Source organism: Eutrigla gurnardus (genome assembly GCF_963514095.1).
Source record: "Eutrigla gurnardus genome assembly, chromosome: 20".
NCBI classification, from domain to species: domain Eukaryota; kingdom Metazoa; phylum Chordata; class Actinopteri; order Perciformes; family Triglidae; genus Eutrigla; species Eutrigla gurnardus.
In genome coordinates, this window is record NC_139931.1 from 21180295 (window position 1) to 21201877 (window position 21583).

Below are 21583 nucleotides of genomic sequence, written 5' to 3' on the forward strand. Positions count from 1 at the left end.
TGACCGGGTCCCCCAGGATATTTTGTGGGAGGTGCTGCGGGAGTATGGGGTGAGGTCACTTCTTAGGGTCATCCAATCTCTGTACTCCCAAAGCGAAAGCTGTGTTTGGGTACTCGGCAGCAAGGACGAAATTTTGATTTCAGAGGTGGGGGGGACACAAGTATTTTTAATAAAACTCTAACTCTTTCAGTTCATTGTGTTTTCTAGTAGTTCTTCTAGTTTTCGATTGCTAATTTTAAGTTTACTGTTCCCTTTTTTGGTTTGACTGGTTGTAAATCATGTAGCAAAACATTATCACTGAATTCTAATCCAATAGTAATAATAACAACAATAATAATAATACATTTTATTTATCAGATTATTGAGAGCTTTGTAAATGATGAGGAGGATCTTGAAGTGGATGCTGCTTTATTGGGAGCCAGTGAAGGTGTTGCAGGATGGGTGTAACGCATTTGAGTAACTTACACTTTGACTTCTAAAGAAGTCTCTTATGTCCTTTTTTTAGACATCCTGGCTGCGTCTAATAACCAAACACACATACACACACACATACACACGCACGCATGCACTTGGACACCGATTTGAAACGTTGATGTAAATGAAATCTCTGATATTAACATCCTTCTAGCTGACGTGAACCAGGCAGAACAAACTCCCAACTTCCAGTAGTAGACTAGCAGACCAGTCGGTGTGCAAGAAAGATGGAGTGACAGCGTGGACGGCCAATCACACAAGAAACGGCAGAGCCAACCGAGGAGCTTGTGGGCGGTCTAAACTAAGGGAAACAGGCTTCAGCTTGAGCGGCCGTTTTCCGCTTGGTCCTAGTGCTTGACATGTCTCTGTTTAATATAGTGTAACATTGTTTTTGGACGGTAAAAAGTGCAGGGGACCAAAACGGCCTTTTGAAAAAGTGCAGGGGACATGTCCCCTGTGTCCCCCCCCTAAATTACGTCCGTGCTCAGCAGTAAGCCAAACTGTTGCATTCGCTGTACCGCACCATTGTGATGAAAAGAGAGCTGAGCCGGAAGGCAAAGTCTCGATCTACCGGTCAATCTTCGTTCCTATCCTCACCTATAGTCATGAGGGATGGGTCATGACCAAAAGAACTGGATTGTGGACTGGCGTCTCCCTTAGAGATAGGGTGAGAAACTCAGTCATCCGTGAGGGACCCAGACCTGTAAGCCCAAACGAGTAGTGCAGGTGAACTGGGAACAGCTGGAGGAGCCACCTGTCCGAGATATATTCAACTCACACCTGCGGCGGACATTTTCTGGCACCCCTGTGGAGGTTGAGGGCATTAAGTGGGTGATGTTCAAAGCGTCCATTGCCGAAGCTGTGGCGGTGAGCTGTTGGCTAAAGGTCTTAGGTGCCTCAAGGGGCGGTAACCCTCGAACACTGTTGTGGACATCTGTGGTCAGGGAAGCCGTTCGACTGAAGAAGGAGGTATTCTGGGATATGTCATCTGGGAAGACAGGCCTGGAGGGCTGCAGCCTCTGCCATGAGGAAGGCAAAGCAGTGGGTGTGGGAGGACTTCGGAGTAGCCATGGAGAAGGACTTTCGGTCGGCACCAAAATGCTTCTGGAAAACCGTGCAGCACCTCAGAAGGGAGAAAGGGGGAACTCTCCAAGCTGTATACAGTAAGGATGGGACACGATGGGTAATCGGGCGTTGGAAGGAGCACAACTCCTGAATCCTACTGACACGCCCTCTTTTGTAGAGGTAGAGTTGAAAGCTGATGGAGGATCATCATCAATTTCCCTGGTGGAAGCCACTGAGGTAATCAAACAACTCCTCAGTTGCAAAGCCCCAGGGATTGATGAGATCCGTCCACAAATGCTGAAGGCTTTGGTGGTGGAGGGGCTGTCTTGGATGACACGCCTCTTCAACATTGCGTGGAAGGCAGGGACAGTGCCTAAGGAGTGGCAGACCCAGGTGGTGGTCCCCCTGTTCAAAAAGGGGGACCACAGTGTGTTTACCAACTACAAGGGTATCACACTACTCGGCCTCCCTGGTAAAGGTTACTCCCAAGGTGCTGGAAAAGAGGGTTCAGCTGATAGTCGAAGCTCTGATTGAAGAGGAACAATGCGGGTTCCGTCCTGGCCGTGGAAAAACCAACCAACTCTTTACTCTTGCGAGGATCCTGAAGGGGGCCTGGGAAGATGCCCATCCAGTCTACATGTGTTTTGTGGACTTGGAGAAGGCGTATGACCGGGTCCCCCAGGATATTTTGTGGGAGGTGCTGCGGGAGTATGGGGTGAGGTCACTTCTTAGGGTCATCCAATCTCTGTACTCCCAAAGCGAAAGCTGTGTTTGGGTACTCGGCAGCAAGGACGAAATTTTGATTTCAGAGGTGGGGGGGACACAAGTATTTTTAATAAAACTCTAACTCTTTCAGTTCATTGTGTTTTCTAGTAGTTCTTCTAGTTTTCGATTGCTAATTTTAAGTTTACTGTTCCCTTTTTTGGTTTGACTGGTTGTAAATCATGTAGCAAAACATTATCACTGAATTCTAATCCAATAGTAATAATAACAACAATAATAATAATACATTTTATTTATCAGATTATTGAGAGCTTTGTAAATGATGAGGAGGATCTTGAAGTGGATGCTGCTTTATTGAGAGCCAGTGAAGGTGTTGCAGGATGGGTGTAACGCATTTGAGTAACTTACACTTTGACTTCTAAAGAAGTCTCTTATGTCCTTTTTTTAGACATCCTGGCTGCGTCTAATAACCAAACACACATACACACACACATACACACGCACGCACGCACTTGGACACCGATTTGAAACGTTGATGTAAATGAAATCTCTGATATTAACATCCTTCTAGCTGACGTGAACCAGGCAGAACAAACTCCCAACTTCCAGTAGTAGACTAGCAGACCAGTCGGTGTGCAAGAAAGATGGAGTGACAGCGTGGACGGCCAATCACACAAGAAACGGCAGAGCCAACCGAGGAGCTTGTGGGCGGTCTAAACTAAGGGAAACAGGCTTCAGCTTGAGCGGCCGTTTTCCGCTTGGTCCTAGTGCTTGACATGTCTCTGTTTAATATAGTGTAACATTGTTTTTGGACGGTAAAAAGTGCAGGGGACCAAAACGGCCTTTTGAAAAAGTGCAGGGGACATGTCCCCTGTGTCCCCCCCCTAAATTACGTCCGTGCTCAGCAGTAAGCCAAACTGTTGCATTCGCTGTACCGCACCATTGTGATGAAAAGAGAGCTGAGCCGGAAGGCAAAGTCTCGATCTACCGGTCAATCTTCGTTCCTATCCTCACCTATAGTCATGAGGGATGGGTCATGACCAAAAGAACTGGATTGTGGACTGGCGTCTCCCTTAGAGATAGGGTGAGAAACTCAGTCATCCGTGAGGGACCCAGAGTAGCGCCGCTGCTCCTTTGCATCGAAAGGACCCAGCTGAGGTGGTTTGGGCATCTGGTAAGGATGCCCCCTGGGCGCCTTCCTAGAGAGATGTTTCAGGCACGACCAGCTGGGAGGAGGCCACGGGGAAGACCCGGGACTAGGTGGAGAGATTATATCTCCACACTGGCCTGTGGAGATACAACTTTACCTGCTCATCATCAAACAGTAGACAGACAGAGTAAAGAATGTTACCCAGGAGTTGGTGGAGACCAAAGCGGAGACACCCAGGCATGTCAATCATCGGCTCATATTCATAATCAGTGTATCATTACAATCACATCAGGCCCTTTCTGTGGACGTGAAATGAAACATCAGCATTACAAAGTATAGTGAAGCAGTGTTATTGAAAAATTATCTGGCAAAAGAAGTCAGATTGCATGAAAGAAGAGAAAATTAGAAAGACCCTACTTCTCGCTTGATTCATAATCTCAGTACACATTTTAAAGATGGGTTTATGGTTTCAAGCCTTCTCCAATCCAGCATGATGTTTATTTAGTAAAATATGATCTATTTAGTGATAAATAGACCATAAAATAGGGGGTGCTTTAGGGGCGGGGTTACCTGGTGATTGACAGGTTGCTACAGTCGCGTTGCTGCAGTCACACTGGATCCAGATCCAGTAAGGTTGCTGCTCGGGGTGCAGCCCTGCCGCTTGTGTTCATCAGATCCACTCGTCGCTCCTCCAAAGTCCAAATATGGTCACTTCCTTCACTGGTTGTAAAAATACCAAAATGAAGACGGCCAAAATGCTGAATACGAGGCTTGTAAACCGGAGTCCACAAACCAACGGGTGATGCCACGATGACTACGTCCGCTCCTTATATACAGTCTATGGACCTGAATCATCAACACTATACCCAGATACATTGGTAATCAGCTTATTCCTCATTGATTTGTTTCTGCTGGTTTTGCAAAATGGTTACATTGACTCTGCTGCCATCTCATGGTAAAAAAAAAATCAAGGAATGCTGTTTAAAAGACAGATTAACTCACTGAGGAGCCAGCAACATCATAAAGTACATACAGTGATGAGGTTCTGCTCTTTTGCAGGCTGATGAGAAGACTTTCGACTTCAAGACTGGCTTCATTGCCTCTTTTTTGGACTTCTTGAAGACGGGCAAAAAACAGTCAGGTCTTGACCTAGGACATGATGAAGGTGAGCAGGAATCCCTGAACCTCTTTTCCTCTCTGAAGGGAGGGATCAGGCCCTTATCCCCACCTCCTCCTCCCCTACCACCAACGCCTCCACAGCAGCCTCCAGGAGCATTCAGTGAGGGAGGACAGGGCGAGGGGGCAGACCTGGCTCTCAGCAGCTGCCCGAGTCCCTGCAAGCCCCTGGACGACGAGCTTAAAAGGAACCTAGAGACCCTGCCCTCCTTCTCCTCTGATGAGGAAGACTCAGTCAGTAAAAACCAGGACCTGCAGAAAAGCATCTCATCTGCCATCTCCGCCCTCTATGACACCCCACACTCATTAGCTGCTGCAATGGCTACTGCCATGGCCAAGGCCCCGCCCACCCTGCCCCCGCCGTCCCCACAGGAGCCGCCATTCAGCCCCCCTCTCCCCGCCATGCCTCCCCTCATCCCCAGTATGGAGAATGGGAAAAAGGAGGCGCTCACATATACACAAGATCACATACAGGACAAGGAAGAGCAAAAACTGGTCTGCCCACAGTCTAGTGGAGAAAAAGCAGAGGAGGAGCAAGGAAGAGAAGAGGAGGAGGGGGAGGAGGAGGGAAGTGGGGAGACTGCTGATAGTGAAGAAGTAATGAGAGATGATGAGACACATAATCTGCAGCAGGAAGTCCTGGAAGTGCAAGACCAGATAGAAGAGGAAAGCATGTCTGAAATGTTGGAGATCCCTAAGGTTGAAGGTAATGTAGCCATATTCACTTGTCTGACACTTTAGCTTTCTTTAAAACTTCTCCCACTCAAAAGAACTCTGCAAGACGACAAGCTTACAACTTTTAAAATGCTTGTTTTCTGAATGGAGTCTGGATTGGTGGGTGCTAGGCTATGCTAAGATTGTAGCTGCTCCATCAACACTTCAAATAAGGAGTAATAATCTAATGTAATAAATGTAAAAAAGACATGAATCCGGCAGAGACCTTGTTGTTTGGACCACAGTCTCTGGTTTCTCCACATAGTCTGGTCTGGTCTCTGGAGTAATATGAGACTATCTAGACCTCTGGGGGACCACAGACACAGGAGACAACATTTGTTTCCTAATAACTGTTGCTGTATTTGTTTTCTAATACAGCAACGTCAGGACGACAGGAGGACGATCTCAATGCTCTTAGGCTTCACTGAAACAGCATCATGCAAATTTCACATATTCTCCTCATTTGCTTTGCACCACCCAGCTCAAATTTGCATTGTTTGCATTGATTTTATTATGCAATTGAGCCGTACTAAAAATTTGCTTTGCATTTGGTGTGAACAAATCAGTATATTTCAAAAGGTTATACGACAAAATGTGACTTTCTTGATGTAAATTATTATTTTTAAATTGACCAATATCAAATTGAACATTCCATGTAAAATTCTTGGTACAATGGAATCTCAAAGTTATTTCATGTCAACTTAAAAACTTGCTGCTAACTTTCTTCCCCCCACCCTGTTTTTGTTCAGATTCTCCATCCGGACCTGTGCTTGCTCCTGCAAGCCTATCCCCATCCCCGTCCCCATCCCTGTCCCCGTCCACGTCCATCTCCCCCTCCACTCCTCCCACATACTCTTCACCCTCACCCCTCCCTCCCCAGTGTCTCTCCATACCCTCCCAGCAGGATGAGGAAGAGGCGAATCAAACGTACCCTCCCTCTGAGCAGCAGCAGTCCTCCTACCAACCAGCTCCAACTGCAGGTACCTCCCCACCCCCCTCCACCTCCCCTCCGGCCATCCCTTCCTCACCCCTCTCCAACCTTCCCCTGGGCCAATCCATTCCCCCTCCATCCACCACACCTCCTCCATCATCCTCTGATCAGGACCAGGAACCAGAAGCTGAGCAGCCTTCCCCCTCCTCGCTTGCCTCTTCCTCACCCTCTACATCATCCTCACCACCACCGTCACCCCCGACCCCAGAAGAGGCCCTGGCATCACAGCGTCTCACCTCCCTCCACCTGGCAAAGAAGCAGGCGGATGCTGCCATAGCCGGGGAGAGTGAAGAGGAGGATAGTGAGAGCGCAGGTGAAGGAATCTTCCGTGAACGGGACGAGTTTGTGGTTCGAACTGAGGATATCGGGATGCTTAAAGTGAGTCCCCAGCCGCACAGCTCCCAGGACGTATGTATTGTGTCTGAATAATGTTACATTCATGGTATACGCTGTGTTTGTTTGTGTCACTAGATGGCCTTGCAGACAGGCCGGGAGCCCCCACCCATCTGGAGGGTGCAGAAAGCCTTGCTCCAGAAATTCAGCCCAGAGATCAAAGACGGTCAAAGGCAGTTCTGTGCAACCAGTAATGTGAGCGGACATACCTTATATGTATGATAATTAAATGGCCTCATAATTAGACAGAAAACTGCTGTCTATGGGTTCATAACACCTGTGGAATGAAATCCGACCTAATCTCATCGTAGTACATGAAGCACAAATGCAATCTATTGGTTTCATGTACATGTCTCTCAGCACGCAAACAATGTCAATGGGAAGTTAATTAGGTTCCGTTTTCATGGCTACGCAATGTCCAGAGGGAGTGGCCTGGGATTTAATACTGACAAAGACTACTTATGGTGGGGGACTTGAACCTCCAGACCATGTTGGACACTGCCAGATGGCAACCTCCAGTTCTTATAAGTGAAGCCAAGGCTGAAGTGCCTTAAACATGCATTCTCTCTACTGGCCATCAGGGGGCGACTGTTTGCAAAAAGGAGTCAGATTTCATGGCAATCAATGAGAAAATGACTCTACTCCTCACTTGGTTTATTATCACAGTAAGCAGTTTCAAGTCTTCTTCAATACAGCATGATGTTCATTTAGTACATTATGGTCCATTTAGAGTCCAACAGACCAGAAAGCAGGGGATGCTTTAGGGGGCGGGGCTACATTGTGATTGACAGGTGGCATTGCTACCACGCTACCAGTGCAGTTAGCTACTAATGTGACTTTAACACTTAGCTGTAAAGTTGAAAACTTGAATTATGAAGTTAACTTTGTTAGCAGCTTCACACCAGAATCCAGATGTATCCAGATCCAGTAAGGGTGCTGCTACGGGTGCTATCAGTTTGTCAAGGTGGGCAACAGTTCATGTCCCTGTACATGAATCAGTTGTATTTCCCGAACTGCCTTGAGACTATGATTGTATCGACTGATGTATGCTATTGTATCGACTGAACCAGTAATAAGTGTAGTTTGATTCACCGTATCCTGTGTAAAGTATGAATATGGTTGTCACATAGATATAACTGTTAACGTCTCTTCTTCAGTATCTCGGTTACTTTGGTGATGCCAAAATGCGCTACCAGCGTTTATACGTGAAGTTCTTGGAGAACGTCAACAAAAAAGATTATGTCCGAGTGTGTTCCCGAAAGCCATGGCATCGAGCCGGGCTCACTCTGAGGTAAGGATACCAATCTGCTACATTCACTTGAGTCAAAATTGATGTCAATGAGTGATTCTGGATGAATTTCAAAGAACTAACAAATTCTTTCTTTTTAAACGACAGACGGCAGGCGCTACCTAAACCGCTGCCCACTGTCCACAATCAAACACCACCTCGAGTGGAGAAGGACGACAAGAAAGAGAGAGAGCTGAAGGAGCAGAGAGAACGAGAACAAAGAGAGAGGGAGCACAGGGAGAAAGTAGAGAAGGAGCACAAAGAGAGAGAGAGAAGAGAGAGGGAGGAGAGAGAAGAAAAAGAGAAGGAGCAGAAGGAGAGAGAGAGAAGAGAGAAGGAGGAGATAGAAGAAAAGGAGAAGGAGCAGAAGGAGAGGGACAGGAAAGAAATGGAGAACGTGGATAGGGAAAGAGAGGACAGAGAGCAAAAGGAGAGGGAACACAGAGAGAGGGAGAAAGAAATGGAAGGGGAGAAGCAAAGGGAGAGTGAAAGAAGGGAGAAGGAGCAGAGAGAAAGGGAGAAAGAGCAAAAAGAGAGAAGGGAATACGAGAGAGAGCTGAAAGAGAGGGAGAGGAGGAACAGGGAGCAGAGAGAGAAGGAGAAACAGGACAGGGAGAAGAAAGAAAAAGAGATACAGGAGAGAGAAAAGAGAGAAAAGGAGTGGAGAGAAAAAGAGAAACTGGAGAGGGATCGAAGGGAGCAGAGAGAACAGAAGGAGAGAGAGCAAATAGAGAAGCAGAGGGACAAACAAAGGGAGAGAGAGGAGCGAGAGAGAGAGTTTGTAAGGTTGAAGGAGGAGAAGAGAGGAGGAGACAAGAAGATGGAGCGTCGGCCCCGAGCCAAGACCTCCACGGACAAAGCCGAGCCTCCTCCCAAGAAGAGGAAGAAGTGGCTGAAGGAGGTGCCGTCCTCCTCCTCCGAGTCGGACTCCTCCCGACCCAGTGATGACGAAGGTCAGCCCTGCTGTGTGTGCTGCGTGTACATTTAGTGTGAGAGCGGTGTGAACGAGCGTCCTCAGGTCAGCGCCGCTGTGTCTCGTGTTGCAGGACCGGTGCGTAGCGGCGTGAACAGTCGGGCCATGAGGGAGAGCTTCAGGAGCTACGTGGAGATGCTGGTCAGCACGGCCCTGGACCCGGACATGATCCAAGCTCTGGAGGACACCGACGGTGAGTACCACACATACACGGGACCGTGGTCTTCAAGCACGCTGCAGAGTTTCAGGTTGTTGAATGGTTTCTCAGAAGCTTTCAGTCACCACGTCTTCTCTTTTGATGAAATCTGGAAATGGGTTTTTTCACCAGCGTCCCAGGATTGTAAGTGCAGATTGGTTTGAAAAGCGTAGGTGGATAAAGTCACCTTGTAAGTGTGGTGTGTTCCTGCTGGTCGCAGTGAGGGGCCAAGAACCTTCAATAGCAACCAAACCTTACGCCTGGAAATTCAACCACAGCTGGCTGGTTAAACCAACGACACAGACACATCAGATGTTTGCAGCTGGTGAAGAGGATTGAGGAAGGGGAATGGGAAACGTACCAGACATTTATGAAACGCTGGTGCCCTGCTGCCACCATACTACTTCTACTACTACTGCCGCAGTGACTGATCTCTATTCTCCAAACTCAATTTGCATACTCTGCCACGACACACAAATTTATATTTAGGGCCCGAGCGCCGACAACGTCGGGCTGCGAAGCCCTATTGTTATTCGAATGTTTATTATTCTTACACAACTTCGACCTGCGTTTTGGGGGCCTGAGCGTGAAAAAAAACGAAAATTGGAGTGTCTATAGGGTCTGGCAAAAAAATTGAGAATTTGGCGTCTTCGTATTCGGCCACGAAAAAGTTGCTCGCTAGCGCCACCTAGAGTGAAGAATCGCCAGCCCTGCCGCACCGTAACTCCGATTGACATGAAACTTTGCACACATGTGCAAACAAGTGTCCTCTACGAAAAATCCTCTTGGAGTACCAAAGTCCGCCTACCAACATTTTCCGCCATCTTGGATTTTATGAAAAACAGGAAGTTGCGCATTTATCGGAAACCGTTGGTCCGATTTGGACGAAATTTGGTACACATACTCTTTAGACCTAGGTGAGGGGGTGGTCCACAAATGTTTCGAAAATATGCTTGTTATCAGAAGATATCGGCCAATGAACATTAGAGGGCGGGGCTACCAAAATGCAATTAGCATAACTCTATAACCTTTGACCCAAAAATTACGAAACTCGAAACCTATATTGCAATAGGTTCAAAGAACATGCATGCCAAGTTTCATTAAAATTGGGTAATGTTTGGCGCTGCCACAAATTTCCAAAAAGTGCCACTTTTGGTCGTTTTTGGCTGTTTTTGGCCATTCACAGGGGTCACACAAAATCAAAAACTGACTACACCGTTGATCCGATCGATACCAAAATTGGATATGTTGTTGGAAAGGCCTTAAGGACAAAAATTTAGTAAAAGATGCTCCAAAAGTCTTGGGGCGTGGCCACGGTGGCGCCATGACTGCGCTACTATTTTCAACCTTCGCCATTGGCATTAAAACTGTTATAACTTCACCTTTTCTTCTCCGATCTGCTTCAAAATATTCATGCTTGTTAAGAGTCACGTCCTGAACACAACTGCACTGCAATTTTAACTCAGAGGTAGAGCGCCACCTAATGGCGACATGAAATGTTACTGATTTTAGGCCCTTTTTCTGAGCAACAGCCCCCCCTCTAGGTAGGGCATAGACGCATGAAATATTTTTTCCTAGATAGCCCATGTGGAGATGTACAAAAAAGCCTCTTGGACCCACCGCCTCAAGTCATGATAAAGTAGGTAAAAAAAAGTTTTTAGCCAAGTGTGTAAATCAGCCCAGTTTCTCACTCAATCCTCACTCAGGACACATAGGGGGGAGAGACACAGGCGCACAGCAACCACCAGATGGAGTCAGAGATCTATCAGTGACACATGGAGAACTGTGAATCTCACATACAGCTGCAGTCTGCCTCACACCAGATCAACAGTCATGCCACTTTTAATTCCATTTTTTAAATTCCTCACATTTCAGCCTGGACACAAAGGGAGGAGGAGAAATGGCACACATCTCCACATGCACGTCTCACAGCTGTCACTTGAACTCTGCCATAAACATTATAACTTCAGTGTTTGTTCTCTGATCTGCTCCAAACTTTCCACACTTGATAAGCGTCCACGACACTGCCCTGTGACCGCAGGCAGTCCACGACCGCATAAGAGTGAGGGCCCGTCATGACACTGCTCGCAGTTTTAATTATTAATGCATTTTTATTTGTCACCTTTTTCTTGTCCTATTCTTACCTTTAACATTTCAAACTGGAATTCAATTTTGTATCTTATTTTGCCAAATTTCCTACAAACCATGTGGATTTTGTTAAAAAAACAAACAAAAAATCAAATATTATTGTTGCTTTAGTTGCTGAAACTGAAATAAAAACTAAGTTAAGAAATTAGTTTAGTTTCTCTTTAAGTGTCATGACAATCCTTAATCGGGACACTAACAAAAATATGAATACAGTATGTTGCCATGAAGCAGGATTTTTGGAAGAGTAGATCACATATTAGAACATACACAAGTGGCATACCTTCAGGCATGTTGGAGTGTAACTCAGCTGAATGAGGCTTATAACGGATGAGGAACACCAAACATGGACCCAACCGTTAACTTCCAGGTATCTCATGATAAGGGGCAGCGAGATGATTACAACAGTCATTTAAATGTAAATAAATCTAAATGAGTGTTCTACTTTGACTCCCCAGATGAGTTGTACCTCCCCCCCATGAGGAAGATCGACAGCCTGCTGGGGGAACAGAAGAAGAGGTTGTTGAGGAGAGTCACCATGAGCGTCCAGCACCAGGTACACCGCTTTCTGCTGCTGTAAAAGGTCATTGGTGGTGATGATTGATGATGAGGGATGGGACCATACAGGAGGTTATCCTGAATATATTCACATCAGTGACTTGGAAAAGTGGTCTACTCTCCAGCCTGGCCTCCTCTTCCTTCACTATGTAGTGGGAATTCAGTTTGTTTTATTTTTCATTCACATTTTTATTGAAATCGAAATTGGAGTACATTATACAGCACAACATACACTCACCGGCCACTTTATTAGGTACACCTTGCTAGTACCGGGTTGGACCCCCTTTTGCCTTCAGAACTGCCTTAATCCTTCGTAGCATAGATTCAACAATGTACTGGAAACATTCCTCAGAGAGTTTGGTCCATATTGACATGATAGCATCACGCAGTTGCTGCAGATTTGTCGGCTGCACATCCATGATGCGAATCTCCGGTTCCACCACATCCCAAAGGTGCTCTATTGGATTGAGATCTGGTGACTGTGGAGGCCATTTGAGTACAGTGAACTCATTGTCATGTTCAAGAAACCAGTCTGCGATGATTCATCAGAAGATGGGTACACTGTGGTCATAAAGGGATGGACATGGTCAGCAACAATACTCAGGTAGGCTGTGGCGTTGACATGATGCTCAATTGGTACTAATGGGCCCAAAGTGTGCCAAGAAAATATCCCCCACACCATTACACCACCACCACCAGCCTGAACCGTTGATACAAGGCAGGATGGATCCATGCTTTCATGTTGTAGACGCCAAATTCTGACCCTACCATCCGAATGTCGCAGCAGAAATCGAGACTCATCAGACCAGGCAACGTTTTTCCAATCTTCTATTGTCCAATTTTGGTGAGCCTGTGCGAATTGTAGCCTCAGTTTCCTGTTCTTAGCTGACAGGAGTGGCACCCGGTGTGGTCTTCTGCTGCTGTAGCCCATCTGCCTCAAGGTTCGACGTGTTGTGCGTTCAGAGATGCTCTTCTGCATACCTCGGTTGTAACGAGTGGTTATTTGAGTTACTGTTGCCTTTCTATCAGCTCGAACCAGTCTGGCCATTCTCCTCTGACCTCTGGCATCAACAAGGCATTTGCGCCCACAGAACTGCCGCTCACTGGATATCTTCTCTTTTTGACCATTCTCTGTAAACCCTAGAGATGGTTGTGTGTGAAAATCCCAGTAGATTCTGAAATACTCAGACCAGCCCGTCTGGCACCAACAACCATGCCACGTTCAAAGTCACTTAAATCACCTTTCTTCCCCATTCTGATGCTCGGTTTGAACAGCAGCAGATCGTCTTGACCATGTCTACATGCCTAAATGCATTGAGTTGCTGCCATGTGATTGGCTGATTGGAAATTTGCGCTAACGAGCAGTGTTGGGAACGTTACTTTAAAAAAGTAATTAGTTATAGTTACTCACTACTTGTTCCAAAAAGTAACTGAGTTAGTAACTGAATTACTTTATAATAAAAGTAACTGTGGTGGAAATCAGTTTATGATCACCTGATGAGAAATAAGAATACAACTCCTAACAGCGCTTTTAGTAATTTATTCTATAAAGAGTCCAAAAACAGGCTAGCAGTCGCTACAGACAGACTGTAAACAGACAAAGTCAAATAAGTCAAAGCCCTCGCAAACAGGGTGTCCAAGCGGACCGCATCACTGACATACAGCTTCAGAGCAAACTATCTGGCCAGATAGGGGCAGACTCCTTAAGAGTCTGACCAATGATTCAGTCTTGAGAAGGGCTTTTTATACAGTTGTTTGTGATGTGTCATCAGAAAAGCATTGTTCCGTTGTTTGTGTAGACGGAGAACTTTGTCCAGAATGTGGTGTTTGAACCACTCATCAGTGTCCATAGATCCATATTGACTTGCCAGCTGTGCTGGTGTCACAAGATGCATTTTACAACTCATGTAACACATGACATGACATAAGTGCAGAATACAGGTTACCTCATGACACACATGGAATAGTATGAGTTAAAACTACTCAAACTACTAATTATACTATAATGAACTACTAAATGAAAAATTCCCATCACAGTAACTAGTTAACAGGGAAAGTAACTATTTGCGTTACTGTAAAAAAAAAAGTTGCTTTATGTCAAAGAATTTGGATTTTTCTTGTAATGAGATGGCAAACTGTAGTCTTGTAGTCTACTCCTATAGTCGCGTAGCTTAGTGTGTATAATAATTGAGATCGCATTCTCCGCACCTCGCATGCGGGAATAATTAAAACTTGAGGAGAAATTATACAGTGGGAGACGCTGTGTCTGTCATATATCACAAAACAGGGTCAAAGCGCACAGCAGTAGACATAATGACAGCGAGACCCCGGTGCCTCGAGCCGCCGGGCCGTTCATCATCATCATCATCATCATCATCATCATCACCACCGTCTTCACCATCCGCGCTCCACAGCTGCACCGGATTCCCGTCCAACACCAGAACGGCGGGACACCGGGGCCCGCGTGGCCCTCGCGCGCCGCTCAGACCAGCAGCAGCCCCAACTCCGGCTCCAGCAAGTTTGCACGTTTCTCCACGGACAACAGGCTGCCGAGCCCAGCCACGAGCGGCGCGCAAGCAGAACACGATCCTGACTTCTTTTTTTTTAACCGACAACCGACAAATTCAATTCATAGTAACGCACCGCATTTAACGTTCAGTAACGATAACGGCGTTGTAACGACGGAAACAGTAATTAGTTAGATTACCCCGTTACTGAAAAAATAACGCCGTTACCTAATATGTATATATATATTAGGGCTGTCAAAAGATTGATTTTTTTAATCGCGATTAATCGCATTTTGTCCATAGTTAACTCGCGATTAATCGCAAATTAATCGCATTTTTTGGCACATTTTTTTTTCTTCTTCTAAATGTACCTTAATGTATTTTTTTCATATTCTTAATACTTTTAACAACATAAGGGCAAATATACTCGATTTATGAAAATGTTTATTTAACACTTCAAATATCCCCTTACCAAAACATGGGATCAAAACAGGGTTATAAGAATATATCACAAACAATTAAAGTGAACATGTCACAGGAGATAGTGTAACAGGAGATAAGTACAGTTAGGATATAAGTGCATTGGCTTGCAAGTGATATCTCAGACTGGACGTGCTTCTATGGTAGCTCATTTCATACCCACAGTACGCGCAGATGACTTTGGTCTTATCGACTGAACCATCTGGCAGTCTTTTGAAGGTGAATTTGCCGTTCACAAATCGATTTTAAACGCGTGTGGACGCGCCGCTTCCCAGTATTGCACGCTTGGTGGGCTGCCACTAGAGGATGATTGACAGGCGCTCTCCTTTAAACAACAACTTTTTGCGAGCGTTCGCGAGCGTTCCCGAGGCGGCGAGTCGAGCCCGGCGCCTCTGATTAGCATAAAGTAGATTCGACTTATACTTTAGGCAAATGAGGAGCGGCCAACTCGCGCGCCGTCTCTCGACATTCGCCGCAACGCCACCAGAATGCATTGCACGGCTTTTCACATAGACAATGAATGGGACGCGGGGAAACACCGCTGCCTGTGGACAGGCACCTTCCCTCTGGATCAAGACTACAGGTGCCACCGACGGCCATAAATCATACAATGCGCTTTTTTTTTTTTTTTAAATACCGAGCGTTAATCGCGCGTTAAAAAAATTAACGGCGTTAAGAGGATGTTGCGTTAACGCGTTATTAACGCGTTAACTTTGACAGCCCTAATATATATATATATATATATGGATATAGATATATACACATACAAACATACACTATACATACATAGCCTAGAATTTATAATCACTATATTTTTCTCTAAAATGATGTGTTCTGTGACACAATAAAAACATGTTTTTCTTTACAAATTTAAAGTGAAGTTATTTCAGTGTGTTTAGGACCATAAAGAGTTTGATCCATGCTTTAATACGTTTACATGGGTCCAACAAGGTGAAGGCTTTAGTTCAGATAGAAATGCAACCGACATGGAAACTGTACTCATGCCGCTGACTGCATTCTGCTTTCCCCCCTCCAGGAGGCGCTACATATCTTCCCCAAAATGATGGCAGACCCGTTGGACTCTGGAGCTGTCAAAGTTCACCTTGGGGGGGAGGGTTACAACCGCAAAACCCTCAACAGGCTCAAGAGGAGTATTCCTAAACAACAGGTCAGAGATCCCTCCCACTGAGTAATCCCGCCCACTGAGTAATCCCTCCCATTGAGTAATCCATCCCATTGAGTAATCACTCCCACTGAGTAATCCATACCACTGAGTAATCCCTCCCACTGAGTAATCATACCACTGAGTAATCCATACCACTGAGTAATCCCTCCCACTGAGTAATCCCTCCCACTGTGTAATCCCTCCCACTGAGTAATCCCTCCCACTGAGTAATCCATACCACTGAGTAATCTTCCTGGAAAAAAATATATGACGCATTCTAACATCAGCGAGTTTCAACCAATAATATCATGACATCTTGTTCCACTGCTTGTATTTATTATTTAGTGAGAGACTAACTCAGTCATCATTCAGGAGGAAGTAACTCCTGCCAGGAAATACTGGAAGAAGTGAAATCTTCAATCTTTTTTCTTTCTCCACCCTTTTCAGGACCTGAAGCTCTCCATTGAAACTTGCCGGATGTACAGTCTGTATCATTCCCTTCACCACTACAAGTATCACACCTTCCTGCATTGCAAGAAGGAGGTAAGGATGGCTGCATTAATGCTCAATACGCTTTTGAGTTCATATTTTGCCTCCAATATCCCATTCAAGTCTTTAGTATTATATACTGCTAAAACTGGCATATGTATCATGATTGGTTGCACTCTTACTTTTAAAATGCTTGTTTTCTGAATGGAGTCTGGTTGATGGGTGCTAGGCTACGCTAACGTTGTAGCTGCTTCATCAACACTCCACATAGTCTGGTCTGGTATCTGGACTAATGTGAGCTACTATCTAGACCTCTAGGGGACCACAGTCAGTGTCTCACTGTCTCCCCTTGCACCCTAAGGCCTGTCACACACGTCTCCGTCCGAGACGGCGTTACGAACCAGGCGGTCCGGTCGGGCGTAGTTTTAAGAACTGCTGAAAAATCTCCATAGCCCAGGGGCCTCAAGGACTATTGAGGCGCCCCTGGCTCCAGCCATGCATCTTCCATGGCCCTTGTTTCCATGACCCTTGCCTCTTTTAACTTTAAAGAAAAGTTCCGGTGACAACACTGTAGAAAATAGAGAAGGTTGATTTTTGGCAAGAAAGACAGAAACGATTATTACTATCAACACTGAACGTTGCTGTTTATCACATTGTTGCTTCACAGCAGGGCCGGCCCAAGCCTTTTGGGGGCCCTAAGCAGAATTTAATTTGGGCTTGAAGATTATTGACCCATTTATCACGCTATAATGTTGGGGATGGCCAGCTGGAGAACGGCAATACCTACATTTGTTCAGATTCATAGCCCACGATTGAGGCCCCCTGGTGGCCCCAAGCAGCCGCTTAGTTCGCTTATGCCTCGGGCCGGCACATTGATCGTTGACAAGCTCATCAGACAATGTATGGTGCTCATGGTGAAAGAACCCCAACAATATGAAATATACAAACAGTCGACCAAAGGGGCGATGCAAGTGTATCATACAACAGTGGTTAGTGGGGATATGTTCAGATATCATCAGATATCATCATAGAATGAGTCTTTTAAACTGTCTTCACTAACCAGCTGTTTGTCCACCATCAAACAATGGTTAAATTCAAATTACTTGCAATTAAATTCAGAAAAGACAGAGACCCTGATTATTGCACCCGAAAATCGCATCCCCTTTATCAAATTTCACTTGGGTATGGTAGGCTCCTCCGTCAGCCATGTCCCTTGAGCACCACACCAGCAAGCTGATTAGAAACTGCTTCTTTCAACTGAGGAACATCTCTAAGATAAGATCCATGGTGTCCAAAGCAGAACTTGAGATGATCATCCATGCTTTTATCTCCTCACGTCTAGATTACTGCAACAGCCTTCTTACATGGCTTAACCAAAAAGCACTTTATGGCCTCCAGGCTGTTCAGAACTCCGCAGCTAGACTTTTAACCCACAAGAGAAAAAGTGCACACATCACGCCGATTTTAGCAGAACTCCATTGGCTCCCAATCCATTTTAGAATTCATTTTAAAATCTTAGTTCTTACTTTCAGGGCTTTACATGGTCAAGCCCCCTCCTACATTTCAGAGCTGCTAAAATCTTATACCCCCACACGCTCCCTCAGATCCTCTGGTAAATGCCTGCTTATCATCCCCCTCACCCATTTTAAATCCAGAGGGGACAGTGCGTTCCAAGCTGTTGCCCCCAGACTTTCGAAGGCCCTACCACTGTCCTTACGCACCTTAAACTCCATCGGGTCTTTTAAAAAGGATCTGAAATCTCTGCTGTTTCGACTGGCTTTTACGTAGGGGTGGGTTTTCTGGGTTTTTGTCGTAACTTTGTTCTATATTACCATGCTATTATGTTTCTTTACTCCTCTGTATTTTAATTGTCTATTCTTGTTTTACTCCCTGACTCTGTTGTGAAGTACTTTGTGAACCCCTTCTATGAAAAGTGCTATACAAATAAATTTGCTTGCTTGCTTGCTAGAAACATTTAAAAGATAGAATGTCCCCGTCTCTTCCCTTCTTACTTTTTTATACTACTGTTCTTTCATTTAATTTACATTTACAAATACCCATACATGTAAGAGACTAGTATTATTCCTGGACTACATATTGGCTCTCCCTGAAGCACTTCCTGACGAAACTTAGCTGTCATTTTGTTTCCATGGGTTTTGTATGTGTGCATAATGTTCAATGAAGGCCTGTCCAGCTCCAGAGAAAGCCCTGTGCTGTGAGGTGTGTGTAACTGACTCTGTTGTGTGTGAGCAGACGGACAGCATCGAGCAGGCAGCAGAGGACCCGGGCCAGGAGGAGGTGGTGCAGCAGTGCATGGCTAACCAGGGCTGGCTGGAGAGCCTCTTCAACTCCTTCATGGAGCTTCTCAGCCTCAGTGCCAAGGCCTGAGGGGACACACACTCACACCTGCAGTATTAAAGTGCACGGAGGCTTCCAGAACATGTGAAACAAAAGGATTGCACTGCCGAAAACGGTCCAGACCACTGGAAGTGCAATGATTCCAGCATGAACAGCCACTGTAGGTTTGTTTGTTGGAGGTTTCAACTTTAAGGTGTTTGTTTTATTATTGAGTCCATTTTAAAGTTATTTCAAGACACACATTGAAAGAAGGAGATGAAGGGGAGCGAACTAGGAGAATGTGATGGTTTAGCTCCAAAGTAGAAAAAAAAGGGACCACAAGAGCATTTGGTCGGCGCTGCAAAGACACACACACGCTGTGTATAAGTAAGGTTTGTATAATTTATACAAGGACATTTCCAAAAATGATCATCCTAAGATGTTTGCTGTTTTTAAAAAAAAAATGTTTTAAAGGGATATACATAAAATGAGCAGACGGACGCTGGTTGAACTAAGGTTTGGGACAGAAGTGAGGTTAAAAAAAGGACTATATGATAGTCTCTCACTTCTACCTGCCTCAGTTAGAAAGCAGTCGATCCGGGGAGATGTATTTAAAACTAAGCTGTGTTCTTAACTGTTTGTTCTTCAAAAGACAACAAGAGGGGATTTAATGCCTGTAAAGACGATGAATGAAAAAAAATAAAAATAAAGCACGACTTTCTTGAAGGAAGTGTGACATGATCCAAAAGCATTAATGTCAGTGTTTAATGTGAGTCATTTTTATCTGTTTGTTGTTGATTGATATTTGCTATTCTTTGACCTCTCAGAGGAGATTCTTGTAGAGCAATTCTGTTGTTTTGATGTGTAAATATTGTACAGCTCCTTCATTCTCTAGTTTCCAGTTGCTCCTCTGTACATGAAATTCCTGTATTTGACATAATGAAATAAAACGGTTCAAATGACAAAAGTGATGGTGAATAAACCAACTTGTGTTCAAGTATTTCCGCTAATGTGTGAGCGATGCATGAGCAGGGTTTCTGAGCCGACACAGGGACAAGTCTGCACCAGGGACGGCACTAGGATTTAAAGACAGGGGGGGTTTAGCCCCCAGGAGAAGCATCTTTGTAGTTCTCTATTAGAACTACAACCAGTGAAGAAGTCCAGTTGGTAACAAGTTAAAAGCAACAGTCTTCTTCCATTCTCTTGTGTTGAACAAGAGTTGCTGTCATGGTAACTTTTAGACACATTAAAGCTGCATGCTTAGAACCTGATGATGTAAATGTCTTAAAGTGATAGCGTATCTAATTCCTCTCTCCATTAGATAAGCTGCAGGTCTAAAGAATGGACTTTAATTTCACCAGTTACTGTCCTGTAGATGGTTCAATCAGAGTGGGATTCTGTCATAAAGTATACAGTAGAATAAACCAAGACTGGTTTTAAAGGTCACAGGGAAATCTGACATAAATATGAACTTTATCCAAATAACTAGAATAGTATTTTGTATGTATTTATTTATTCCAGCAAAATGAGGATACGGTGTCTGTAAAAAAATAAAAAAACAGAAAGACAAATAGGTTTTACAGAAATGCTTCTTTCTAAAGTAGATTCTTTCTACAGACTATGATGATTTAACCCTAAAACTATATGTATCCCCTTTCATCACTATGAGATTACCGGTGTTCTCAAAATATATATTTAAAAAAAAAAAGACAAAATGTATTATTTGTGGGGGCTTGAGAACAATTTAGGGTAGCCCCAGCCCCCCCTTACATAGGCCTAACGACACAAAGGAGCCACATGATAGCAGGTCAGCAGTTGTTCTCAGCTCTCAGCTGTGATCTGTTGGGAACAGATTCATTTTACACACACGGAAAGTCTCGTATGCAAATTATGAGGTTTTGGCTCATTTTCCCTATTCAGTGTAGCATCACAGGCCTTTGCTCTAGTTTCTGTGGACTTGAAATTAAAGCATGAAAACATATCTGGTGAATCAGTGTGACTTCTAACTATGTGGTGATAATGCTGTGCTTTGTGAGAAAGCTCGAAGCATTACATTTTTATGATTTACTCATTTAGGGGCTGGCTCGTACAGTACTATATGTGGCGCATAGGGGAGTCGCACCAGGGGGGGCACCAAAGGGATGGTAAAAAAAAAAGTTAAAACTATTTATAATATAATATGTTAAGCCTACACTGGCTGATATACTTAAAATAAACCTTTATTATTTAAAGCCTGTAGATGATGATGTCTGGCACACTTCTTTAAGGCCAAAATTGTTGCTGCATATACCTCTGACACTGGGTAGTTCTGCCCCTGGTTACAGGCAGCAAGCAGAGCTGGAACGCTTTCAACTTGCATTCATTCTGCTGGCCACTAGGGGGCGACTCCTCTGGCTACAAAAAGAAGTCTGATTGCATGGAGGACAATGAGGGACTAACTTCTCAGCTGAAGTATTATCTCAGTAAAGACAAGTTTATTGGACCAGGTGTGTATTGGACCCAGATGCAGCATACACAGTCGCGGAAACAGTTGGTTATCACCTTGAATGTATTTAGCAGCAGGCAGATCAGTTCTTTCTCCAGACGGGAGCAGGAGTGGACTGGCCCACTCCTATTTAGATGGACACCACCGAAGCAGGAGGAGTGCGCGAGGGTCAGGCCCGGTCTGAGGATGTCATTCACTGCTTCTCAGCGCTAATGGGACGGTGCATCGGTGGTCGCTTATCCATCTGACCCGTCTCAATAGCTTTGCCGATTCG

General features: G+C 45.0%; 1 protein-coding gene across 1 annotated transcript in view; it reads left to right on the forward strand.

Moving 5' to 3' along the window:
- The window catches only part of prr12b (proline rich 12b), a 48108-nt gene extending 28296 nt beyond the window's left edge, over positions 1-19812 (forward strand). The window contains exons 7-16 of the mRNA XM_084036207.1: positions 4472-5294; positions 6052-6671; positions 6765-6881; positions 7844-7977; positions 8083-8927; positions 9021-9140; positions 11747-11844; positions 15870-16001; positions 16446-16541; positions 18741-19812. Coding sequence (XP_083892333.1) covers positions 4472-5294; positions 6052-6671; positions 6765-6881; positions 7844-7977; positions 8083-8927; positions 9021-9140; positions 11747-11844; positions 15870-16001; positions 16446-16541; positions 18741-18875 — 3120 coding nt within the window. The 3' untranslated portion in view covers positions 18876-19812. The remainder of the gene's footprint in view (positions 1-4471; positions 5295-6051; positions 6672-6764; positions 6882-7843; positions 7978-8082; positions 8928-9020; positions 9141-11746; positions 11845-15869; positions 16002-16445; positions 16542-18740) is intronic.
- The last annotated feature ends 1771 nt before the right edge of the window (positions 19813-21583 follow it).